This window comes from Ammospiza nelsoni, chromosome 1, assembly GCF_027579445.1.
Source record: "Ammospiza nelsoni isolate bAmmNel1 chromosome 1, bAmmNel1.pri, whole genome shotgun sequence".
Classification (NCBI taxonomy): Eukaryota; Metazoa; Chordata; class Aves; order Passeriformes; family Passerellidae; genus Ammospiza; species Ammospiza nelsoni.
The window spans coordinates 95,341,777-95,366,415 of NC_080633.1; the positions used below are offsets into that span (position 1 = coordinate 95,341,777).

General features: G+C 43.4%; 2 protein-coding genes across 3 annotated transcripts in view; one reads left to right on the forward strand and one right to left on the reverse strand.

The window, feature by feature from the left end:
* Positions 1–842, reverse strand: part of TSHZ1 (teashirt zinc finger homeobox 1) — a 55,078-nt gene extending 54,236 nt beyond the window's left edge. Inside the window, exon 1 of the mRNA XM_059489436.1 lies at positions 662–842. Coding sequence (XP_059345419.1) covers positions 662–701 — 40 coding nt within the window. The 5' untranslated portion in view covers positions 702–842. The remainder of the gene's footprint in view (positions 1–661) is intronic.
* A 2,808-nt stretch (positions 843–3,650) lies between these two features.
* On the forward strand, positions 3,651–24,639 carry PTGR3 (prostaglandin reductase 3). 2 transcript variants are annotated; one of them, XR_009418532.1, is made up of 4 exons: positions 4,310–4,511; positions 17,636–17,797; positions 22,581–22,681; positions 24,186–24,639. XR_009418532.1 is itself a non-coding variant. In XM_059473118.1 (2 exons), exons 1-2 carry the CDS (start codon positions 4,210–4,212, stop codon positions 11,274–11,276), a joined length of 1,227 nt encoding a protein of 408 aa, XP_059329101.1. In that variant the 5' UTR covers positions 3,651–4,209; the 3' UTR covers positions 11,277–12,143. The 2 variants fall into 2 exon arrangements, 1 of the variants encoding a protein (XP_059329101.1); XM_059473118.1 differs by lacking the exons at positions 17,636–17,797; positions 22,581–22,681; positions 24,186–24,639 and adding an exon at positions 10,352–12,143 and having other exon boundaries at positions 3,651–4,511.

Here is a 24,639-nt window from a genome sequence, read left to right on the forward strand (position 1 = left end):
CACTATCACTGCCTTCTGTTTTCCTGATCAAAAGACATCTTTAGAGGTAATAAAAAGGGGGGGAGAAAAGCCTCTTCAACGTGACATTAAAGGCTGCTGTTTTCCAGTGAAATGCACTGGCCAGATGCCTCGCTGTGTCCCATTTTGTTGACTTTTGTTTCGCGAGTGTCAGGTTCAGCCTGGATACGGTCTGACACACTTTTAAAGCAGACCATCCCTGCCCTGGCACGGCGGAGCTCCTTCCCCTCCCCGGCGCTGCCCTGGGCACCGCACACACGCACACGCGGACCCGCATGCGGAGATTACAGGACTGCAACAAAATGAAGTTTCTAGTTTTAAACGTGTTGGCAACGGCGGAGAGGATGGAGGCTGTCAGGCTCGGCGTGACACACCTCAGAACTACGCCGATCCCTCCAGCTCCCGCGTACAAAGAAGTACAAACTACAGCCCCTGTCTCTTCCCCACCGAGGTGCTGCTCACCCCCTCCCCGTGTCCCCCCCCTCCGCCCCAAGCCCCAAACCCCCGGAGGCAGCCACGCGGGGTGTTTTAAATCTGCGGCAGGGCTGGAGGAACCGCTCCCCCCGCGGCGATGCTTCCCGGCGGGTTAACCCCTCCCCTGCCGTGCCCGCGGCACCCCAGCGCGGGAGGCGGAGGGTGTTACCTGCGGAGCGCCGGGGTGCCTGCTGCTTTCTCCGCGGCATTGCTGCCGCCGCCGCCGCCGCCTCGCCGCCCGCCGCCGCCGCAGAGTTTCCACGCAGGACTCCTCTTCCGATCCCCCTCTTTTCATGCAGAAACAAACACACAGCCGCGCACGCACACACACAAATAAAAAAATAAAATAAAATATGGGGGGGTGGGGGGGGGAAGGAAGGAGGGAGGGAAGGAGGGAGGGGGAGGAAGGAGAAAAGAAAGCGGATTCAACTTCTAATTCTGCCTAGGAAGAGCGAGAGGGAGGGTGGGGAGGAATGGGAGAGAGGGAGAGGAGGAGGAAGGAGGGGGGGGGGAGGAAGGAGAAAAAGTTTGGTCGGGTTCTCCTCTCGCCCGGTCCGGGTTCCCCCCCCGGGTCAGCTCCCGGCGCGGCGAGCGGGGTGCGCGGGGCGGGGGGGAAGGTGGGGTGTGGGATGAGGCAAGCCACAGACTGGTGACAGGGATGCCAATTTCCGCCGCCACTCCAAAAACTTGCTTAGGAAATGTTTTCATTTACAAGGTTAATTTTTCCTCCCTCTCTCTCTCACACACTCTCTCTCTCTTTCTCTCTCTTTTAAGTTCCTTATAAGACAAAGCTCTTCAGTCCTCTCGGCAGCAGCAGCAGCAGGGAAGATGCCAGTGGAGATGTGCAAAATAAATAAGATTTGATCAGTTCAATCTGTAGCCCAAATCCATTATCTTTCTTTCGTTCCTTTTTTTTTTTCTCTCCTCCTTTTTCTCTCTCCCCTTCTCCCCCTCCTTTCCTTAATCACTTCTTCGTCTTCTTCTCCTCCTTCGCGGTGGAGAGCCGAGCAAGCGGCGGCGATGAGACGGTAAATTCAGTCACTCCCCCCCTCTCAGGCTTTCTCCGAGATCAAAGAGTCTCAAAGCGCAACTTTCTCGCTCGCTCGCTGGCTTGTTTCAAGCTCGTGGATTTGTGTGTTGTTGTTGCTGTTGTTGTTGGGGGGTTTTTTGTTTGTTTGGTTTTTTATTGCGTTGGTAATAGTTTGTTCATTGTGCAAAAAACGAGGTCGATCCAGTCTCTCCTTCTCCTCCCAGCACTTAGTCTAAGAGCAAGGAAGCAAATCATAAAAAGGAGTAAAGCCCCCATACATACATATACACCGGATGGGAAATGTCAGTCACTCCTCCACCTTCCAAACAGTCACAGATCAAACAGTGTCACCACCGGAGAGGACTACTTTTCTCTCTTGCTCTCCCTTTTTTTTCTCTTCCACAAATCGAAGATTCTTCTGCTACTAAATATAATGCAAACACATTTTTTATCATGGATTTTTTTTTTGCTGATCTCGATCTGCAACAGAAGAAAAAAAAAAAAAAACCCAAAAAACAAAAAACAACACACACACACAAAAAATTTGCCAAAACCAAGAAAAACCCCGGAGAGTGTGTGCAGAGAGGGAGGGGGGAAGGAAGAAAAGACATTCACTGAGTGGGACAGATTAACGTGAACTGTCCCCCCCCCCCAAACTCCTGGGAGAGAAAGAGATCCACTCTCCCTCTCTTCTCTTTTCACTGAAATATAACACACATTCGGATCCCAGGGCTCTCAGACAGTCTCAACTGATAGACAGACACATCGAGCTGCTTTTCCTGCTTCAGTTTGTTACTCCTCCTCCTCTTGCCCACGTCACCCTGACAATTACAAATAGGTCTCACACAAACCCATACCTGTCAATCTTTTTAATTGCTTTGTTTTCATTTTTTTCCCTTTCCCAGAGCTAAACAATATGACAAAAAAAAAGTCTTAATACAGCACGGCATAAAAGATTCCTCATGTGAGACACGCGTTGAGGGGGTTGTTATTATAATCCACTTGCTGAAGTGCTGCGCAAGACGCATGTGCTGATTTAACTTCAGCAAAGGTCTTCTTCCAGCAAACTTAAAAAGAGAAAGAAAAAAAAAAAGAGGCAGGCAGGAGTTGATACTTCGCCGTGGCACACGTCTACTCAGCATTGAATTAAAAATGATTTATGGGAGATTACAGTTCATCCTTACTTTAAAATACCAACAGATTGCAGAGCGAGAACTGCAGCATATGAAACATACTGCTAATACATTTTGCACAGTATGTGTCTGGGGATTTATATAATGTTAGCTGCGAGAACAGAAGGGTTCTTCCCTTTTTTTTTTTTTTTTAAAGTCAAGAAAGCAAATAAAAACTACCCAGCTGATTCCTAAAGGAAAGCACTTGGAACTGCAGTTTTGTTCTTTTTCGGGCAGAAGGGGATTTTCTTTCTTCTTATTACCGCACAATTAAGCATTGAGCTGTTTATACTGGTAGGATGGAGTTAATTCTGGGAACTACACGCGACATCAATGCAACATCTCTATTATATTGCCTTTCTCCACGCAGTTGTACCAAGTTGGGATTGGTGGCTCTGTAACAACACTGACTTCGGTCCCTTCACCCACTTGATTCCCTACGCAGGTTCCCTCACCCAAACGTAACCTACAGAGAGAGATGACTAATTTTTCTTCTTCTTTTTTTTTTTTTTTTTTTTTTTTTTTTTCTAAGAAGAAAGAAAGAAGCAAGGAGGGGAAGGGAGGGCGAGATTTTCTGGCAGTATCAGGGATCGGGGGAAACCCCTGCGACCCAAGCAAACTGACAGCAGCCTGTTACCCTTCCCCTCCCGGCAGGACGGCGACGGCGGGAAGAGCTTCGCCCGTTTAAATCCCCTCCCGCGGCAGGCGCGGAGCCGCCGCCGCCGTCTCGGGGTTGATTCGTAGCACCTTGCGAGGAAGTGAAACGTTTCGCACGGAAGGGGCGGGGCGTCCGCCCGCGGGCAGCGGCTCCTCGGCGGCGGCTAATAACAACATTAGGAGATTAGCTGCAACTTCTCCCCACTTCTCTAACCTTTCCTGGCCGATAATTTACCGTGCTTTCTTCCTACTCTTTTTTTTTTTTTTTAATTATTATTATTCCCCTTTTTTTTTTTTCTTTTTTTTTTTTTTTTTTTTTTTTTTTTTGGTAGGGAGATACCCTCTTTTTGTAAACTAAAGAACGGGGTGGGGGGGCTAATCCGAGGCGTTTCTCTCTGTCCGTCTGTCTACCCTCCCCTCTCCCCCTCGCCTGTTTTTAAACCTCTTAGTTAGAGGCAGGGTGCAAATTAAAAGCCACCACCACCACCATCTCCTTTAGGAGATACTCCGGCCCGCCGCACACCTGCCTGGCTGGCAAGGCAGAGCAGGCAGGCAGGGACTAGCGGGACGGACGGCCGCGGGAGCGGGCCGGCCTCGCCCCTCGGTAGTGCCCGCGGCGGCAGAAGACGAGCGGTTGCTGCAGGGGGACCATCTTGCCGCTGCTCCTCCGGCGGCGTCTCCGTGCGGCGGAGGGGCCGGCTGGGAGGGGAGGGAGAGCCTGCTGCTCTGGGGCTCTGTTTACGTACACACATAGCTGCGAGCGGGGAGTTTCTCCTGCCGGCGCGTCCTGCGAGCTGCCTGGAGAATCCCATTCGGAGCTCTGCCGAGCGGGGCGGGAGAGGAGAGCCGAGGCAGGGCATGAGTTTTAGCGCGAAAAGCGGCGCTTCGCTGAGCTCCCGGGCAGCGCGGTGGTGGTGGCGGCAGCAGCCGTCCTGCGCCGCCGCAGCTCCTGCCTGGTCCTTCGGCGGCAGCTGGTCGCGGCCCATCCTGGACATGTCCTACTCCCGTCAGTTTCTGGATTTCCAGGGCTCGTCCATCCCCAGCTCCATGAAGAAGCTGGTGGTGACGAAGCTGAGCCAAAACTTCAGGGAAGCGGTCACCCTGCAGCAGGACTCGCCCGTGCCACTCCCGGGAGACGGAGACCTCCTGGTCAGGAACAGGTGAGCCCCCGCCCGCCCCCCCGCGCTCCGGCCCCGCGCCCCCGCCGACTCCTGGCGCCTTGTGGCCTGCTCTCTCCTCACTTCGGAGACCGGCTCCAAAGTTGTACCAGCCGCCATCTGGCGACTGTTAATTTCATTTTATTGTTGTTGTTTTGAACGGCTGGTGCTACAGCTCTGTCACCTTTATCCACGTGTGTGGGGGTGACACTTCCTCCTCCTGTGGCGGGGCTGTGTGTGTTTGTCTGTCTGTGCGCGCTGCTCCCGGCGTGCGCCTGCTCGAAGGAAGAGAGAACACCCCAGGGCCCCTGTGCCAAAGGGGGGGCGGGGGAGGGGGGGAAGAGGCGAGTGTTATGTTCGGGCAGTGCCAAGGAGCAAGGAGTGAGACGGCGGAAGCGCTCGCAGGGCCCCTCCCTGGGGCCTGCCCGAGCTCGTTACACGCACGTCGTGCCCGGGGCATGAGTGTGTCCCCGGCGCACCCGCGCAGCGCCCCGGCTGCGCGGGCGGGCCTGGCCCGGCCGCTGTCTCTCGGCGCGGCCCCGCTGCCCCTCACGGCGCTCTCCGGCCTCGCCCCCGCGCAGCCGTGACTCACCGGGGAGGCCGCGGCCGGGCCCGCCGCCCGGGCAGCCCCGGCACCACCCCCAGCCCTGCGCGCCGAGCGGAGGGGGCAGGGCGGCCCGCGGCCTCCCTCGCAGGACGCGGGCCCGCTGTTGTTGGTGGCTTTTAGCGAGGAGCCGTGTCGGGCGAAATGTGAGGAGGTGACATTTTGCTTAGCATAATGCACCGTAAATCCCACGTCCGGCGCGGTGACCAGCTCGCCGTGAAATGAAGACTCCGAGGACCAAACGTGCCTCCCCCCACAGCTGTCTCCATAAAACCTGTTTGTTCTCGGTGCCTCCTTCCTAGACGCCGTCCTTCCTTGCGTAAAACTAAGTCTGTTGAAGTTCAGGGGTTTCTCTGCTCACGAGGGGAAGCCGAAACTCCGGGAACTTTGGAGCAGACTGCTTGGCTGGCACGGGAGAGAGCAGCGCTCTCAGGTTCTTGTCAAGCAAGGGAATCGTAGTAGCAAATAGTTTGCCGTGTTCGCCGTGGGAGTTTAAATGTATTAAGCAGCACTAAGTTGGCTTGAGAGCAGTGCTGCGAGGTCTGCTAGGGCAGTGTGTGACTGTGTGCATATTTGTGACATGTATGTATGACATGTATGTGTCCATATGCAACACACAAATACAGGGCAAAGAAGTGATAAGGAGAAAGAGCAGGAGTTCTTCCAGGAGCTGACGAGAAAGCTGATGTGGCGCTTTAATTCGATGCTGACATCTCCCACTGGGATTTCTGAGACCCAAATTCCCTCCAGACCTCGGAAGTGTAAGACACTGTGTTGCTGCATCCACTAATGACTGAAACAGTAATGGCGTGCAGCAGCCATCCGGCTGGAGTTAAATTCCTTTCTGTGGAAGAGGTCAAAAGACTTTGAGATACAAGTAGCAAGTACTCTACTTGGGTGATGCAAGGCTGAGTGACATCCTTGTTTCCCAACTCCCCTCCCTCCCACACATGCACTTGGAGTCTTTCTCATCCAGCTCCCCTGCCTGCCCTCCTGTAAATTTTTAAAATTTATTCCTTTTTTTTTAACAGCTTTCAATGTAACTCTTCCCATCTCCCTCTCCTCCCTCCTTTTGCTGGGTGGGCTCCTGGGTGCTCGTGGGACATGCACACTTCATGGTAAAAGGGCTCGTACCACGCTAAAGGCAGGAGCTGGTCCACAGATTCAGGCAGGCAATTGCTGGGCTTTAACACATCAGCCTGTCACACACATGTTCCTCTACTGGTACACATGCCTGTGTGGGGATGAAGGGGAAGAAGAGGTGAGTGATGAAGTCTAGATGTAGAGTTCATACATTTTGTATTACTTGTGGCATTTCTTCTGTCTTTACTGTTCCTTTCTGAAGAATATCATAGAAGACACAGAATTACATTACTGTAAAACATTCACTGTGTACAAGCTGCAGCAAGAAGCAAGTTCTGAATGTTTTCCCCTCTCTCTGTCATCTGGGGAAGGACTATCCCATCCTGAAGGGATGAGTCCCTGACTATTTAGTTTTTTGAGAAAACAAACAACCAAGCTCAAATACAACTATACATTTTCTTATAGGTAGAAGCATACAATTAAAAACAAAACAAGGAAATACTTGGGTTCCAAGAGGGCATTTTCAGATTTCTTCATTTTAGTCCCAGTCACGCCCATGAATAGTATTAATTGCTTTGAGCTTTTCCTGCAAAACAATCGTCATTCACCACAATAAAATCTGGTGTGGGATTTATGGGAGTAGGAAATTAAAATCTGTGTGTGGATAGATATTTTAAAATAAGATGCAGTTAGGGGAAACTTTCTTCTGCTTTAGAGAGCTACGCCAGCAACTCTTATTTCTACTTCTTATACAGAAAAAATAACCCATCTTTTACTCAAAAATCTTTCAGAATTAGAATGTAATTTAAGCTATTTTTTTTTACTTTGACTCTGTGTAGTAGAGAAAGGGGAGGGGAAATGGTGATAAATCCTCAGTGAAGCCATTTAAGTGTTGTATGTCTGTTTGTCCTGTTTTCCGGGGGGGAAGAGAGGGGCGGGTGTGGAAGCAAGGGTTTTCCATTTCGTGTCAGGACAAGGGCCTAAGGCTGTGGAGGTTTGGTCCTTCTTAAAGTTGTTGCAGGATTTTCGAGATTTTATTGATGAAGTGATGCATTTCATTGCCAAAGTAACTGTAAGAATTTACTTTTGGGCTGGAAGATGGGAACAAAGTTTTTAGAAAAGGGAGTAAGAGGGATTGAGAAAGTTTCTGTTTTTGAACCAGGGGACTAAAGGGATGGGTCCCAGTGGGAAAAGTGGAGGGCTATTCCTGCTGGGTGTTTGGTCTAAATAATGTTTTTCTTGCGTAGTGCTGGTTTGGATGACTTTGTTTTGTCTGTGTTTAAGGCTGTGATGCTGGTTTTTGGTGTCTCACTCTTTGTTGTGGTACACAAACAGCATTTCTTCCCCCCCCGGCAGTGTCCTCCTGTTTTCTATAATAAACAGTACGAGGGGTTTCAACACTGTTTAGTATAAATAAAACGGGTGACTCAATGTGCATAATTATTTCGAGAAAAGCCAATCTCAGGCTTTTTTCACACCCTGCCTCAGGTTTGCATCTTGAGGTGAAAGGGGCAAAGCTCAACTAGTAACTTCTAAATTAAAGCACAAATTTAAAGTAAGAAAGTGAATGAAGGCAACACAAAATATCTGGAAGGTGTCTTAAAACCCACTAGCACCCTAAGTAATTGTTTCTTCCATGCTCTCTACTTTCGTCGGTCTCGGAAGTTAGTAAACTGATCTTCAACTTGTAATTCGTACTTTTTCCTACTTTTAAAAGCAAAATAAGCTGTGAAACTGCACGCACATCCTACCACCTCACTTCTGTCAGCTGGAATGACAAGGCAAATTAGACGCTATGTTTTAGTCCAGACGGTGCGTATGATCGTTTTAATGTGCAAGGAATCTAAGACTAAACAATCTTGTTTAAAAAAATAAAAGGGGGGAGGGGGAAGCTCTTACAACGCGACCAGGAGTTTTGAGTTTGCACACAATAAAAAGGAGGTTTAAAAAAAATAGGGGGGGAGGGCTGCGCTGATTAATAGTGATGAACCCAGAAGCCCAGGGAGCATCATTTCCCGTGGCACGGCCGCCCCGCAGAGACGGGGGGGAGCGGGTGTGCGAACACGCGTGTCTGTGTGTGTGTCTGTGTGTGTGCGCACGGAGAGTGTGCGCACGGGTGAGTGTGCGGGGGCAGCTGGCGGCCGGCCCCGCGGAGAGCCCGCATCCCCTGCCCGGCGCGGCGTGAGCGCCCGGGCAGCGCCGAGTTGCGCTCCCCGCAGCCGCACGCACAAGTTGCGCTGCGGCCCGGGCGGGGAAGGGTTCGCATCCTCTCCGGCTGCGGAACAAAAGCGGCGGTGCGTGTGCGGGAGCCCTGCTCGGCAGGCGCCCGGCCTCCCGCGCGACTTGCCCTTCCCCGCACGCAAAGTTTTTGTCCTCGGAGCGTTTGGTTGTGCTACCTGCCTTTGTGCTCCGGCCGCCAGCGTGCAGCGCTGAGAAGGGGAAGGTCTTAAAACCAGGGGGGCTTGTTCTGCTGTCGCTGCCTGCCGTGTCGGGGTGCGCTGCCCCAGCCGCGGGCGCGGCTGCTCCGCGTCCTGCCCGGGCAGACGCGCGCCGGGAGCGGGAGCAGCGAGCTGAGCCCAGCGGGGAGCCCGGACCTCCTTTGCGGCTTGGGGCCGGGGCACAGCGGGCGCCCCGGGCTGGCCTGGCAGCCACCGAGAGCCCCGGCTGGGCGAAGCCGTGGGGCCGGTGAGGGGGCGAGCGCAGCTCTCTCCGGGCTCCCACCCTCCGCTGCCCTCCCCAGAAGTTGGGGTGTGAGAGCGGGAGGAGGCTGGTGCAGCGCCGGCACGTCTCGCCTGGCGCCCGAGGGACACGGGAAGCTGCAACTCCGTTACCAATTTTTATACATCTTTTAGCACTCCTGTACGGGAGTTACCGCAGAGCGGGATAATAGAAGATTTTTTTATCTGCGGACAAGACGTAGGCATTTTTTGTTGCGGCAGAGCGGCGAGTTAAAGGCAGGATTACGGAGAGCTACAGTCACTTTTGCCTATTTTATGCATGGATATGTTTACGCTTACGTGTCTTTTTATAAATAACGTTGGTGAAAGTTTGAAGCTCCCCGTGCTGTAAAGAATGAAGAATATCAAAAGGAGCAAAGCGGTTTTAGTGCAAGCAATTTAAAACTACACACATATATGAGCTGAGCTTGTTGATAACTGCAACAATGAAAAGTGCACTGTTTGCCTACTTCTGCAGCTTTTGCATGGTGTCAAGTACACCTTTTAGGCTGTCACATCCACACATAGTAACAGTCCTGGCATGTGCCGTTTCATGTGTTTCTTTTTTACATTTTCCAGTTAGCAGAACCTTTCCCAGTCTCTTTTTTCTTGCCTGTGTACATAGTTACTATAAAAAAAGATCTTTGTATTTGAGCTAGATCATAACTTTGTCTTAGGAATTATCTCCTAGAGCTTAATCAAGTTATGAGTATATCTTTATCTTTCTCTAAAAAAAGCCATCCATTTTCACCTGTTAGAGGTCAGTAGGACTTGATATTCAGTTTTACAATTTTACTCCTTCTCTGCAAGGTTGTTTTGATGTGTTGCAAGTAATTTATATAAAGAAAAATATTTTAACATTGACATTAGCTACATCAAAAGGCAAATTTGCTGCAGTGACTCCATCAATTAAAAAGTACTTGCCTACAGTAACATGACCTTGCAAGTGACATCAATAGTTAATATGATCATTAGTCATTAACAGTATTATTATATTCAAAAATATAAATTTGTTGCCAGAATCCACATATTTACTGCTCTGCATGTTTCATTCTTCTGTGTTTTGAAATCTTGTATGAAGTGGTCAGTTAATTTTCACGCTTTAATCTTTTACAGATTTGTTTTCAACTTCTTTAGCTTGGTCAAGTGGACCTAAGGAATATATAAGGGATTTTGTTTTGTTTTGTTTTGGGTTTGGGTTTTACTTTTTACAGCTTCTTGTTGTTTCTTTTTGTTTAGAAAAATTGTCTGTAATTCTAGAATAACAGAATGCAAACTATGGAAGTCTGATGAAAGTAATCTTTGGAGTCTGCTTGTTATTCAAATATACAGATAATTAGAACAAGTCTTGTACTTATCCCACAAATTTGATAAGGTTTCTCATACGATGAAAACTTGGTAAGGAGTAAATCTCTTAAAACATTTTTGTTTTCTTCTAGATTTGTCGGCATCAATGCATCTGATATAAACTACTCAGCTGGTCGATATGACGCCTCAGTTAAGCCCCCCTTTGATATAGGCTTTGAAGGTGTCGGTGAAGTGGTAGCGTTAGGACTCAGTGCTAGTGCAGATTACTCGGTGGGTCAGGCTGTGGCCTACGTGAAAGCAGGTTCCTTTGCTGAGTACACAGTTGTGCCAGCCAGACAAGCAGTCCCTCTACCCTCAGTGAAACCCGAGTTCCTCACTTTAATGGTAAGTGGCGCAACTGCATACCTCAGTTTGAAAGAGCTGGGAGACCTGTCTGAAGGCCAGAAGGTTCTGGTGACAGCAGCAGCTGGAGGAACGGGCCAGTTCGCTGTGCAGCTTGCAAAGAAGGCAAAATGCCATGTAATTGGAACCTGCTCCAGTGATGAAAAGGGTGGCTTTCTGAAATCCATTGGCTGTGACCGTACCATCAACTATAAAACTGAAAATGTCGAATCTGTGCTTAGGAAGGACTACCCCGAAGGTGTGGATGTGGTGTATGAATCTGTTGGAGGAAAGATGTTTGACTTGGCTCTCAATGCCTTGGCTATCAAAGGGCGCCTGATAGTTATTGGGTTTATCGCTGGCTACCAAAACCCCACTGGCCTCCAGCCCGTTAAAGCAGAGTTATTGCCAGCAAAACTATTGAAGAAGTCTGCTAGCGTCCGGGGTTTCTTCTTGAACCATTACCTTTCTGACTACAAAATGGCTCTGCAGCATTTGTTCAAGATGTATGAAAGAGGAGACCTGGTTTGTGAGGTGGACTTTGGAGACATGTCTCCTGAGGGCAAGTTCACTGGCTTGGAATCTGTATTCCGTGCTGTAGATTACATGTACATGGGAAAAAACATTGGAAAAATTGTAGTTGAATTACCTCACTCTGTCAACAGTAAGCTGTAAAAACAGAACAATGATATAAATCAGAAGAGAGAAAATGGGCACTTTATGCCTCAGATTTACTAGAAACAATTTCTTTTTTTAAGCTTAGTAATGGATATTATATTAAAAAACAGCATTAAAGTGTTAATAAAAAGGGATGGGTTTGTTGGGTTTTTTTCGTTTGTTTGTTTTTATTTTCTTAAAAGTGTTTAAATCAGTGGCTGTAGCAGGGACATAATGGGCCTGTGTTTGATATTGTCACTTAGGTTAGCATGAGACAAGAACATTGTTCTTGACAGAATAAGTCTTGATGCAGAGGCAGATTTAGTCTGTCAGCCTGATTTGATAAGACTTCATCTGTAGTTCAGCTCAGAAAAAAAATCTTTCAGCAATTTTGATTCCCTGATTTAAAAATAAAATTGTTAGAACAAGAATAAGTAAAGAGTTGTATCTTTGGGTTGCTCTATTAATCTTTTGAAGTTTCTGGGAAAAAAATGCTCTTGATTTTCTGTCACAAACATGATAATCATAATTCAGTTGTATCATGGATCATAGTAATATTCCTTGACTGGTTACGCAGGGAAATTTATCCTCCAATTCTGACATGTCAGTAATATAAGCAACTTGACTTTTTTTTTTTAATCCTGTCTTTCATAACTCTAAACAACTGCGCAATTTTCTTTTAAATCTTTAACTACAAGTTGCAATGTAGTCTCATTTTGTTGCCTTTTCATTTTGTCTCCTTTTCATTTTCCACTGTTTATTGTCCAGTCTCCCCTTTAGTCAGCATTGAAAGATTATTGGAATGGGATTTTGAGCCATGTTCATGTGTGTTCATGCCCTGTATATTTTTTTGAAGATTAAATAAAGTTTTTAAAGCTATTTAAATATTTGTGGTATTTATTCATAATTATATGTTTCTTGGTGACTAGCTCTTTTTCAGATATTCTGTTTTTTAGAGTTATTTGACTGATCATTCTTCAAATGGGAAGGGACTTCTACTTTTACCAAATACTGCTTCTGCAGAAGCCCTCTTACAAGCAGCAAGATCATTTTAGGTCTGTAGTCACAATACCTGGTACACGTACTGATGCTCAGCCATAGATTTTTCAGCAAATTCAGTTAAAAGGTTTTGTAAAGTTTCAAAAATTCTTCTTCACCTAGTGAATATTATTAATGGTACATACAGTGGGAATTCCAGCTAGAAGCATAATATTTTCCAGAACAATAAAATACTTGAAACTGCTTGCTCTACATCTTTTTTTCCATAGCAAACTTTTAAGATCATAAAGGCCAATTTTGCCACATCTTTTGAAATTACATTCATTTGTATCCAGGTGAAGAGATGGAAATTTTCTAAGATCATATGCCTCATAATAAATATAATGATAGACTGATAATGGCTAGGGCTTGAAGAAAAAAATCCAAAACTTAATTTTAGGGCATTTTTCAGGACTGGCTGTACACACCATTTTTGATTGTAACACAGGAAAACATAGATTTTATTCATTAATGCTGACAGAAAAATATTATTAATTTTGATTTAGTGCGTTCTTAATGTAAATTTTTAGTACATATGTCATTAGCATCATAAAGAATTGTGTACAATGGAGAATTATCTCTCTCTTGGGCCATGCCTGACTACTAGGTTTAGTCTCACTTTGGTGATTTTGGGTAAAGGTGGAATGGATTGAGCCTTTGTGACCATTTTTCTCTCTTACTCAAGGTGAGCATCAAGCCACCATCATTTTTGTTTTAAGTAAGATCTGCTATTAGAAACATATTTCCTCTTTCATCTCTGATAATAAAAATATTGTGTTGTGTTTGAGTTTTGCATTATTAGGAAGGTATATTGGCCTTCCAGCTGAATGCTAGAAGGATACCAACACTCAAGTACCATACAGAGCATTCAAAGTTCTCAGCATTTTATTCCTAGGCATATGTGTTGTCTTTCCTTGCTCAGGGACAAAGTGAAGTCCTTGGTCATTAAATGCATCTTAAAAAAACAAGGTTGTTTGGGATGTACTGTGGCAAAATAAGAAAAAAAAACCAAACAAAAAACCAATTGGTTACATCTGTGATATGTACAGAAGAGTTGCATGAGTAACAATTTTTTCGAATCAAATTCCTGCAAAGACCAAAGCCCTCCAAGTGGCCCAACTTTCAGATGTGTTGATCACTGTCAGTTCAATAGATTTGGTGTTTCTGAGGCAGTGAATTCCATATGTTTTTGTCATAGAAAATTCCTCCTGTAACTGGATTCTGTTTGGACATACATTCTACTTTCTTTTTAATATGTTACTTCATATATAACATTGCATAATGCAACTGCCCCAGGCTTCTTCACTGATCAAAATGGGGGAGGAGAGGGACCTTTGGAGGGTTCACACATATATATATTCAGATATGAAATGTTGTTCATTTTAATTTTGGCTTCAGATTGTTGTTTAGCACTTTCATACTGATCACAGCATTAATAAAAGGATTACTTTTGTTGTATGCATAACTTGGATAGCCAGTGTACAAATTTCGTAGCCCTTCTGGTGTTTAGGTTAGGCTATGGTCATTGGGCTTGTATTTTTCATCAAATGTTTATGTTAAGCTGAAGGGGTAGCTCAGGGTCAACATGATAACTCTTCCATGAATGAATATGGAACGAAGAAGTAATTTTTGTTTATAAGATACAACTTCTATGCTTCAAATTGCTGTAAGAGAGCATTATCAATGCAGAGAGGGTGAAGAGTATTTCTTAACATGCAGATAAGGCCTTTTTGATGAGTTTCGTAATAAATTTTGTCTTGCAGCAGGGGGAAAAAAGCCCAACTTCTGTTTATTTAAAAGTACATTCTGCAAACTTAAAGTTGTGGGAGCATGGCTGCCTTTGAATAAGTAAGATATGATGGATTTAAATAATGTTTAAATATTAGATGCCTTGGAAAATGTATATGGCATGCACACACTGAGAGGTTTAAATGATGATAGGACATTGAACATACAAGGAAAAGAAATACTGTAGAGTCACAGCAAGGGATTAATAACAATACACTTAATATGCTTGCAAAAAAGGTGTATTAAAAGCTGTGTGCACAGTGGGGACTTAAATGATTAAAAATAATAATACATTTGCCTTGGAAGTACTAAGTATACTATATGTAGAGAGCAGGGATTTAAATAATAATACTATTAATAATAGCAGCTCATTGAGATGTGGTTGCTAGCACTACATCCTAATTTTACCTTTCTAAATGAATTTGCTACAGAGGAATCTGGCATTGTTTGCTGAGGCTAATAACCGAATTTCCCTTCCCTACACACATATGCTTCCATGGAAAAACAACAAAGAACTAGATGAAGAGCTGGCTTTTTTCCTGAGTCTGTCACATGTGTGCATACGCACGCGCACACGGACACACACGTACTCACTCGCTCTCTCCTGGCTTGCAACCCTCAGCACATTTTACAGATATGCTTCCTACTTAATTGCTATGCTGGATTCTCCTAATACCTTTTTGAATCAAGTTGGGTTTTTACCAAGCAGTAGTTTGCTGTATGTTTGTATGCGTGCAAATGTGTGCAATGTATATGCACATACAGTGTATATTTAGTAAGTGGATATGAATAACTGCTGTGTCATGTAAATACAGATAATTGAAATCTTTCAAGGAAAAGTTTGCAGTAGTGTTTGCAGATATTATATATATTCCTACTTCTGTCTGAGGAGTAAAGAAATTTCTCTGCTGAATAGCTGTTAGTATCTATTTTACAAGATTTACTCATTTTCAGGTACCTAATGTAGCTGCTAGCATGCATGCACGACAATACAATTTATATGGTAAATGGAACCAAATAATGGCTTCACTGAATGTTATGGCTGCACTGAAGGGAAATGTCACGGTAAATAGCTGCCAAATTATGGATCATGCCGAAGTGTCACAACTGCACTAAAGACAAATAGCACTAGAGGCTATTGCCACTGTGACGCTTTTGAGTTATGAAGAAGAGGAGCAGCCTGATGTGAGCCTCTTTGTGTCCTCATTATAGCAAAGGGTTACTGGTGCAGTGTACAAGAAAACCTAGTCCTACGTGGTGGCTAGTTATTAATCTGTTCTTTTCGAATCTAACAGCTATAGCAAACCAGAAAATCTTTTCCTTGCTTTATGAATACATATAAACACATACAAACAAAGAAAAACCTCCAGGTTTTATGAATGTAAATGTGTACGGGAAATGACTAGTAATGGAAAAATGTTGTAATAAAATAATCTAATCAAAGAATATTATTAAATTTAATATCATATGTGTCTGAAAGCTTTAGTTGCTTCTTATGCAGATAGATGTGTGAAATATAAGCAATAATGCACTTTCTCTCTTTGTAAAGACTTGAGTAGTAAGGACATTACCAACTAAATTGCTTCTTCTAAACTGAAGTGTGTCCCGGTTTCTTTCATTTTAATGGGAGGGTAATAAAGATGAAAGACTAACATTTTAACTGATGGATCCCTTAAGCTACAGAATAGAAATTTATTATGTTTTGAGGGAATATGCTAAATGCTGAAATGTGGAAAGAAGCAGGGAAATCCCAGGTAAAATAAAAGCAATGTAACCTCTTTTTTCATTGTTATTATTATGACATACTTTTATGAATGGAAAACTACATACTGCTCTTAAGCTGAGAAACACTGATCTTTCTTTTCAGAAAAAAAAAGGGGGGAGTTACTTGGAAAAAAAAATTTGGAAATGGAGGAACATCACTCAGCAAGTGGTCGCTTCTCTCTATGATCACTTTTCAAATGCTGCCGGCAGTGTTCAGGGAAGTGAGTTTGATGCTCTGCACACTATTGTACACACCACAAATGTACCATCCATAACACAGCACAATTGTCAGTTGCTGTTTTACAGAGGGGCCAGGGCTGAACAATCATGGTGGATAAATTACTTTTCTATTCTACAGCAAGTGGCTTTCCTACCATGTGAAGCTTAAGGTCATTGGCAGGGCAGCGAGGGGGAAGCTTATATATTAGTTAAAACTAATGCACTAATAGTGTTCAGATAGAGGAACTAAAGCAATTAATTAAAGCTAGGTTTGTTCTTCAAGAAGGGGGGATGACTGGGGCAGTTATTGTACCAAGAGACACGCATGTATATGTATATGTATATGTATGTGTATGTGTATGTGTATGTGTATATGTATATGTATGTGTATGTATTTTTGCCTTCTTACTACACCACTTCTTGCTACAATATTCCTGTAGATAACTTGGGTTTTTTTCTTTTATTCTTTAATATCTGCATTAAAACCTTCGTAATTCATGACTGAAGAAATTCAGATTTCAGAAATAAGAAAATATTCTCCAAAAATTTTAAAACTTTAGCAATAGAATCTGCTTACAATCTATGCAGTGTAGTCTAAGGGGGGAGGGGAAGAAAAACCTGTCAAAAATTAGGTAGAAGATCCTTGAATGGCAATTAGCGTGCCCAGAATTTATTTTATGTGCAACGCAGTTGCAAGTAGCTGCTTCTTATTAAATGAAAATCCTGTATTATGTACTTCAGGAACATTCCGACTAATGAGTATGTAATGTCCTTAGTGTAACACAGAACTTCTTTTTGTGTTCACAACCACAAAATGCTGGAAACTTGACAAATGATATCATTTAAGACAGATGCCTGCCTTAGGGACCTGTTTTTTGGCTTCCTGTTTCTGGTTTTTATTTCAATAACATTTGTAATTGCCACAGGATCTGTACCTGCGTAGTGTTTTAACTCCTTCACATATGCCCCAATGCATTAACTCCTTGGGTAGGTACCCAGGAATATTTTTTTTTTTTCCTTTTTCCTCCCCAGCTGGTGTGTTCTTCCTGCCTCTCACAGGCACAGCTACACACATAAATTAAAGCTGGATCTTATTAGACCAGATGAAATGGTAACCTCAAAGGGGGTAAACACTTACTGCACTTGCTGTGTTTTACTAGTGCAGAAGTACATCTAGACCAGGCCCAAGGCAAAACTTGAGAAACTGTGAGGTACAGCCTGCTGGTTCCAGGCACACAATGTCTTGATCTCAGTTATACTTTTCAATGTATATTTCCCCATTAAACTCACATTCTTTACTTAGGTTATAGGGCAGGAGAGTTTTTGATGTCACTTCAGTTGATGCTGTGTATAAGGGGCATTTTGGCAGTGCTGGTTCAACACAAGTTGTTGTGCCTCCAGCCGAGCCTGCTTCATGTTAAGCCCTTATCACAGGACAAGAGCAGTTTTCAGCTCCCCAGGCACTCAGCATGGATTCTGGCAGACTGCAAGAAACCTTCCCACAATCCATAACAGCCCAGAGGTTTTGGTGGTGCTTGATAGCATGTTCTTTCTCTCTTTTTTTGTAGGTCTTGCAAAAAAAAAAAAATTTAAAAATGGGCTGTGTGCAAGAAGCTTGCATGAGTCTTTGTAGGAGAATATTCACGGAGCCATTTCACTGAATACTGCAGGATCCAGTAATAACAAAACAGCCTTGGAAAGAGCATGAGCTCTTGGCACCTATTCTGCAGGTGAGACTTTTCTACTTGTCATAAGCAGTTACCTCTCTGGGACTTAGAGCCTTTTCTGATGTCATTTTGACACAAAAACTCTGCATTCAAGCCTTCTGTCATAGGACATGCAGACTTATTGCACCTGTACTCTTAAGAGAAGTTTATCCTACAAAGTGCTAAACAACTGTATCTTTCTTCAGAACTGGAGCTGATGACTCTAAAATCCTCAAGAAATGTCTCTGTTTACTGCAAGACCAGACAGCACATCATAAAAACCTACTTTCCAGGCTTTCTGTAAGAGAAGGAGGGGGAAGTCTTTATCTTATGTCACAAGAGGGAGGTCAAAAGGACCAAGCAAGTGCCAGACCAAGTCACTTCTGCTGTTCTAGGGTTCATTTGCAGAGAAAGTAGGCAGGCACACAAATCTCATTATGCATTACGAGGATCTGTGCAAAGGCTTCTTGTGCACTGTCTTAAAACCATACCCCTAAGGGACTCATTCACAAAGGCATAGAAGGAAAGGAAATTTGTATATTTTCTGGAAGCAGTAAGACATGACATGCAGCACGGTTCTGGCTGATTACAGCATGCCTCAGGTGAGCTGGGAGGCATGAGGCTGCCAGCCAAGTGATTTCAACCACCCAAGAAAGAGAACTCCACAGAAATGCATTGTGTGCCATGTCTGATTGCTGCAAAGAAAAACACTCCAACTTCATTCACATTGGCATGGCATTATTGGCATGACTGTTCCTGGCAGCCTATTGGGAAGTTTTATTTGCATCCAGAGTTTTGAAGGCCATTTCATAACATTAAACAAGAATAATGCTGAAAATGCCTAGCTTATTTGCCCCTTGACAGCAGTGTGTAATCCCTCATTGAAGCCCTAATGAGGGGTTCTCCTTGGGTTGTGTTACTTCCAAAATAACCCCTGCATACAAGCAACATAAGGTACGCATAGGGTGTGGCAAGAGTAGCCAGATGAAAGTGGATTAAATACATTATTTTTCCTGTATCCTCAGTAATCAAGGTGCAAAGTCAGTTACTGGATCATTTGACTTCTTACTGAGCTGCGAAACTTCAACCTGCTATCACAAGTGCCTACAAATAAGAGAGATATTGAGTCAGTTTCCTCTCCTGGGAATGTAAATGAGGAGCAAGAATAACGCTCTTGAAACAGTGTAAAAACAGTCTCTGAGGAGAACCTGCCTCTTGTTTCTGTGTGTGTGTGTGTGTTCATGCTGCTGGAAAAAACAGTTTTAATGCACAGACCTGCCTAACCTCAAGCTGTAGTGAAATTTCCCAGGGCCTCCAGATAACTCCCAAAGTCTTGAGAAATTCAGTTCAGTCAATGCAGAAATTCAGTGTTTTCAGTCAATGATGCTGTAAGAGCTGTGGTGGCAAAGGCAGCAGCTTTGCAAGCTCTGAGCTCTCAGATGATGGGCAGTGGCAAAGCAAAGCTTGCTCTGGAGAAAGTGCTAAAAAGACAACCCTCCAGTTCCCAGGTGTTCTCTAAATGAATTGGACTGTGAAGGACAGATTATTGTCCATTCTAGTTCAAAAAACCAGCTTTTCCCCTCACTCCTGTAAGCTGCAGTCTTGACTTACTTGATAGCTTTGTTTTTCATCCCTTCTCCCTCTTTCTCTCTGCTTCCCTCCCTACTCCCAACAAAAAATAAAGGGTGCAAAAAATAGAGAGGGAGGCTGCTGGAAGTTTCAGTTTTTTCTCTCCCTTTTCAGCAGGGGCAGGTCAAATTGTCTTGTAATGTATGTAAACCTAAGAAAGCACAGAGCTTTCCCTATATGCGCTGCAACAAAATTTAAGTGAATTTATGGCAAATATATACATTTTACATTTTCCACAGAAACACAATTTTTCTTTACAACATGTGAGATCTTTTCTAGCTACACAAGAAAAAAAAACCAAAATGACCCACCAAGGTGCTTTTCCACCTGTGTGATTTAATTTGCAGTGTCTCTTATTCTGTTAATGTGATGAAGCAACTTCTTTGGCATTTCTTCCTTTCTTATTTGTGAAAAGCTGCGATGTTCGGCAGTCACAAAATGCACATCATGGTGCAAAGAGGAAAGGGCCAAATATTCGTCCTTTTCCACAAACTTGAAATTGTAGCAATACAAAACATTTCAGCATTGGGACACATGGTATGAAGTAGAACCCTGTAAGATGAGTAGTGTGCTGTGGATAAAAGATGCTGTAGAGATGAGGGTAGTGTCTAGCAGGGGCAAAAAAAGGATGTTGATAGTGGTGTGTGGAGGAAAGCCAAAGTCTGGGCTTCACCCGAGATGAGTTCAGGCTTTTTCCCCACCATGTAAATCAGATACAGTCCCAAATCTAATAGAAGTGCTTTACGAATATACTGCAGTGAGCACTAATGCCAGTGTCCTTGCTTTCTAGATTATTTTCTTCCATCTTCCTGGCATTATGTCACATTTTCCACTAATTACAGACAATGTAAGGTGGGAAGGTGAAAGCAATTATTTCTTTGCTTCCAGAAATAGTCAGAACTTTACCAGTCATATATAAATGGCAGCAGTACCTTTTAATATTTTCAGTAAACAAAATATTGATAGTGCCTTCAAGTTGCCTGGAGGGGAATGGTCACTCACGCTTAGATTTTTTTGGCGCTTCTCGTCATAATTTTGCCAGAGTACAACTGACACCCAAGCTTATCCAAATGATGGAAAAGTTTCTTGGTCCTTCAAAACCAGCTGTACTGTACCAGAGAGAATACAGAGAATGGTGCTGTTCCAGTGCTTTCCTATCTGCCACACTGTAAGTGGAAAGGTTGAACACCCCCCAGTCCTGACACTTGTACATCAGGCAATATGAACCAAGCTCTGAAGACAAGCACATTTGCTCTAAGAGCCTGTATCACTCCAAGATACTGTTTCAGAGTCTTGTGGGTGACTTAATCTCTTTGTTCAATGCTGTATTTAAAAAAAACCACCAACCCTAACAGTCCTATTCTCTGTCCCAGAGTTGCCCTGGTTCTGTGGCTGGCAGGCTGGCTTTGCTCTGAAGTGCACCAGCTCTCCATACCTTGTATATTTTAATGCCGACACTGATCTTCAATCAGCCTTGCTCTGGCCTTCCAGTGAAAATATGCCAAAATGTCATAGGTTTCCAAATGAAATGCAAATACTGAACTTTCTGAAATTTACTGATAGTATTTTACTCCTTTACTGCATCTGAGCTGTACCAACGAGGCACATCGGAAACAAGGGTTTAAGATTCCTGACAGCAAAGGTCTTTGCACTTGCCACTCCACAGGTGTCTCAGCTGGATGGTCTATGGCACCTTGATGATCTTAAAGGTCTTTTCTATCCTAAATGATTCTACAATTCTACCTCCCATTAAGACTATGAGTCCTCTGCTTGCTTGCTCACTCAGCACAATGAAAAAAAGCAATGAAATACTCGAAGTCAGGTCAGACTACCTTTTGTCATATGTAACTGTTATTACACAGATGTCACAGCAGCAGGTGCAAAATAAATACCTGGGTAATGGAAACCATTTGCTTTGCCTTTAGCCACAGGCATCAGGTCTGATTTACTTGTGGCTGGCAGCTAAGAGAGCAAGGGAGAGCCAGGTCCCTATAGCCAGGCTCACTCTTACTTGCTCAGAGATGGGAAAAGATAGCCACAGTGGAAGCTGCTCCAGAGGAGATCATCCTATTTTTCACCCAGGCCCTCTTCCTCATGTTCCCCTACTGTTCTGCCAGAACAGGGAGATTTAGCTGAGCCTTGAATCTACCCTTACACACTGCCCTTTCATCATTTGGACCTCAGTGGATGTACACAATCTGGAGCAGTCTTTGCTCAAGGCAAACAAAGTAAAGGAGGAGAGTGACATTTCAGTCTTTCATTGCAGAGTCATTCAGGTCACTCACTGAAATTATAGACACCAGCTCCAGCAATGTTAACAGCCAACTTTAGATTATTAACCATCCTTTTGATAGCAGTACATTTATGGTGCCAGTGCACAGAGAATTCCTCCAAATTACAGGGTGTCCTAACACAGCCGGTCAAACCACATGGACCTCTAGATGCAGTAAGCAGTGTAATTAAACCTGTTTTCTCATTTGTACTTTCCTAGCAGCACTCAAAATGCACTCCACTACTGGATGCTGCTCTTTGCATCAGGCTATGAAAAGAGATAAGAGTGAAGGGTGCCTTAACAATAGCTCATTAAGAATACATCAACCATTTTCTTTTATTGCATTATTTATGTTTTGGGTGATAATACAACACTATTTCCAGGGCAAAGTGCACTCAAGAAGCATATTGGCCTGTAGGTGGTTTTATTTGATTAGGTTTATAAGGGGGAAAGCTACAGCAATTTCTTTTACCTGCTGTTATCCTGAAAGACCTGAGCTTTTTCTTATTCACATCAGGCCATATATTGTCAATACATTTGAGATACACCAAACTTCATTAGCCCTTTCAGATGCTTCTGGGAAAGGCAGTGACTGTTTTTTTATCCCCTAAGGCTCTAGAAATTCTTCACTGCAACAATCACTGGCATGCCTGGTAGGATCCATTTTTTAATATAATGACCTTCTGCATACAAGCAAACAAACATGAAGCGGACCTAAACATTTAGATCATAAAACTGATTTTGCACAAAGGAGTCCATGTTAAAAAAACCCTTGACCAAAAATAATAATAATAATACAGATAGTGGTCATGAAAATGTATTTTCATTTCTTTAACTGTATTTTATACTTAGTCAAACACTCTGTTAATTACAGTCATCTCATATTTTTTCTTTATTCTCTTACAGAGCCATTTTCACTGTCTAATGCTGCTCTGCTGTACATTTTGGTACATAGGTAAAGATCCAAGAAAAAATTTTGGCCCTGGAATATTTACTCAATCTGAAATGTAAGTAAAAGAAATTAAACTGATAACCAGAAACTGTAAAAGCTGGGAATTCCTTACTTATTATAATGCAGCTTCAGTCTCTTTGACTCTTTCTGTTGCCTTTCTGCCATTAACAATATTAATGATTATTAAAAAAAAAACAAACCCCAACAACAAAACAAAACTAAATAAAACAACAACAGCAACAAAAAACCCCAAACCAAAGCAAAACAAAAAAACCCCACCCAAATCTGGGAGTTGCAGAAGGGATAGAAACCATCAGATATTCCAAAGGGAACATGAGAGAATTTAGGTTGAAAATGGAGGCTATGGCATAGAGTGTATGCCAGGTCTGCTCCTTGTTATGGAGAGGGACTCTAACAGAGTTCACAGGGGGTGAATGGATCCCCATTCATGCCTGTGTGTAAGAATTAATTAAGAAAGCAGACAAGCAACTAGAAAGAACTGTTCCTCATACTCTTTTAAGCCCTGAAAGTGTCCACTAAATATTCTTACTGTGAAGAAGAATGGCATCTTAATACTAACTGAGAAGGCACTGTTTAAGTTATTAATATAAAATACAAATACCTCCAGTGTCTGAAAGAGTTTTGTAGCTAAAAAAAACCTAAACCACAAAACCAAAAAAACATGGGCAAAAGATTTCTGATTTTCAAAGTAATAGAATTAGTTTGACTGTGTATACTATTCACTACCTTTCTGAATTACAGATCACTGAGATCTCCATTCAGAAATGCAATGTACTGGTATTCATCTTGTTGATGATATATACTCAGAGGGCTATTTCTCTAATTGATGGCTTCATCATTCAATTCAAGATGCATAAGGATAGCTATTGTTATCTAACACTATCATATGTTCCTATTGTTCCACACTTCTCTCCTTGTCAATAGCATCCAAGATATCCTATCTAAATCTTCAAGATAGCAAAAGAAAGGTGCATTATTTGTTGACTCCACACATCGCATTATTAAGCATTTGTGAACAACCTGCACATCTCCCCAGTGACATCTTTAAGTATTCAATTAAAATTGGACGAGAGAGTACACCAATACAAATAAATACTCAGTTATATGAAGGCTTTGCATTGAATTCTTAAATTATTCTAATACAGGTGCTTGCTAGCAGGCACTCAGTTGAAATCAGGACAGTGATGCAAGTGTGAGAATGAATGGTGTATGAAAGGGAGAAAGGCAGATTGCTTTATGGTGGAGTCGTGGCAGAGGTTTGACAGGAAATGCTTCTCCCAATACAGCTAAGCAGGGAAGGAGAACCCTATTATATGGATGAGCGGGACCAGCAATGGCATCTTGTCATTCTAACTTATATAAGTAAGCAAGCTTAATTGCTCCTTGTCTTTTCAAGATGACTTTCCACCAACAATCTCATTATCACACACATATGTTTATTGCACATATTTGAGTCCCTTCATGCAGACCTGAATGCAGTGAGGAGAGCGGCAATATTACGTTATCCAGTAACATTGTTTTCCCTTTTTTCCTTTTAGACCAGCAACTAACAGGCTGACCAGAGGCAGTGGAATGTACACCAGAAAAGAATAGAACCAGAGGGAAAGCAAGCTGTCAAGAGAATAGTGTGCTGAAGAGGAAAAATGTAAAACATGACTTCTATTTACCATGATTAATATGTAAAGTTAACATGTTTGTCATGGAATATATTAATATGTGTATTTTCCCATTATATAGATCTTTTCTTATATTACTTATTAAAAAGGGATACAATCACAATGATGGGGCAAGAATGCCACTTAAAAATTAGGTGATGCCCAGTCAACATAATATAACCACTACAGTGTCATTTCTGATTTAAATGTGGTGATATCAGTATAATTGCCACTGGGAAGAAATTAAAATGGCTGTTAATGATAAATAAAATGACAAGAAGGAGGATCCTCCTTCACATATAATTCCAAGCAAAATATAGCTGCTGAATTTCTTTGA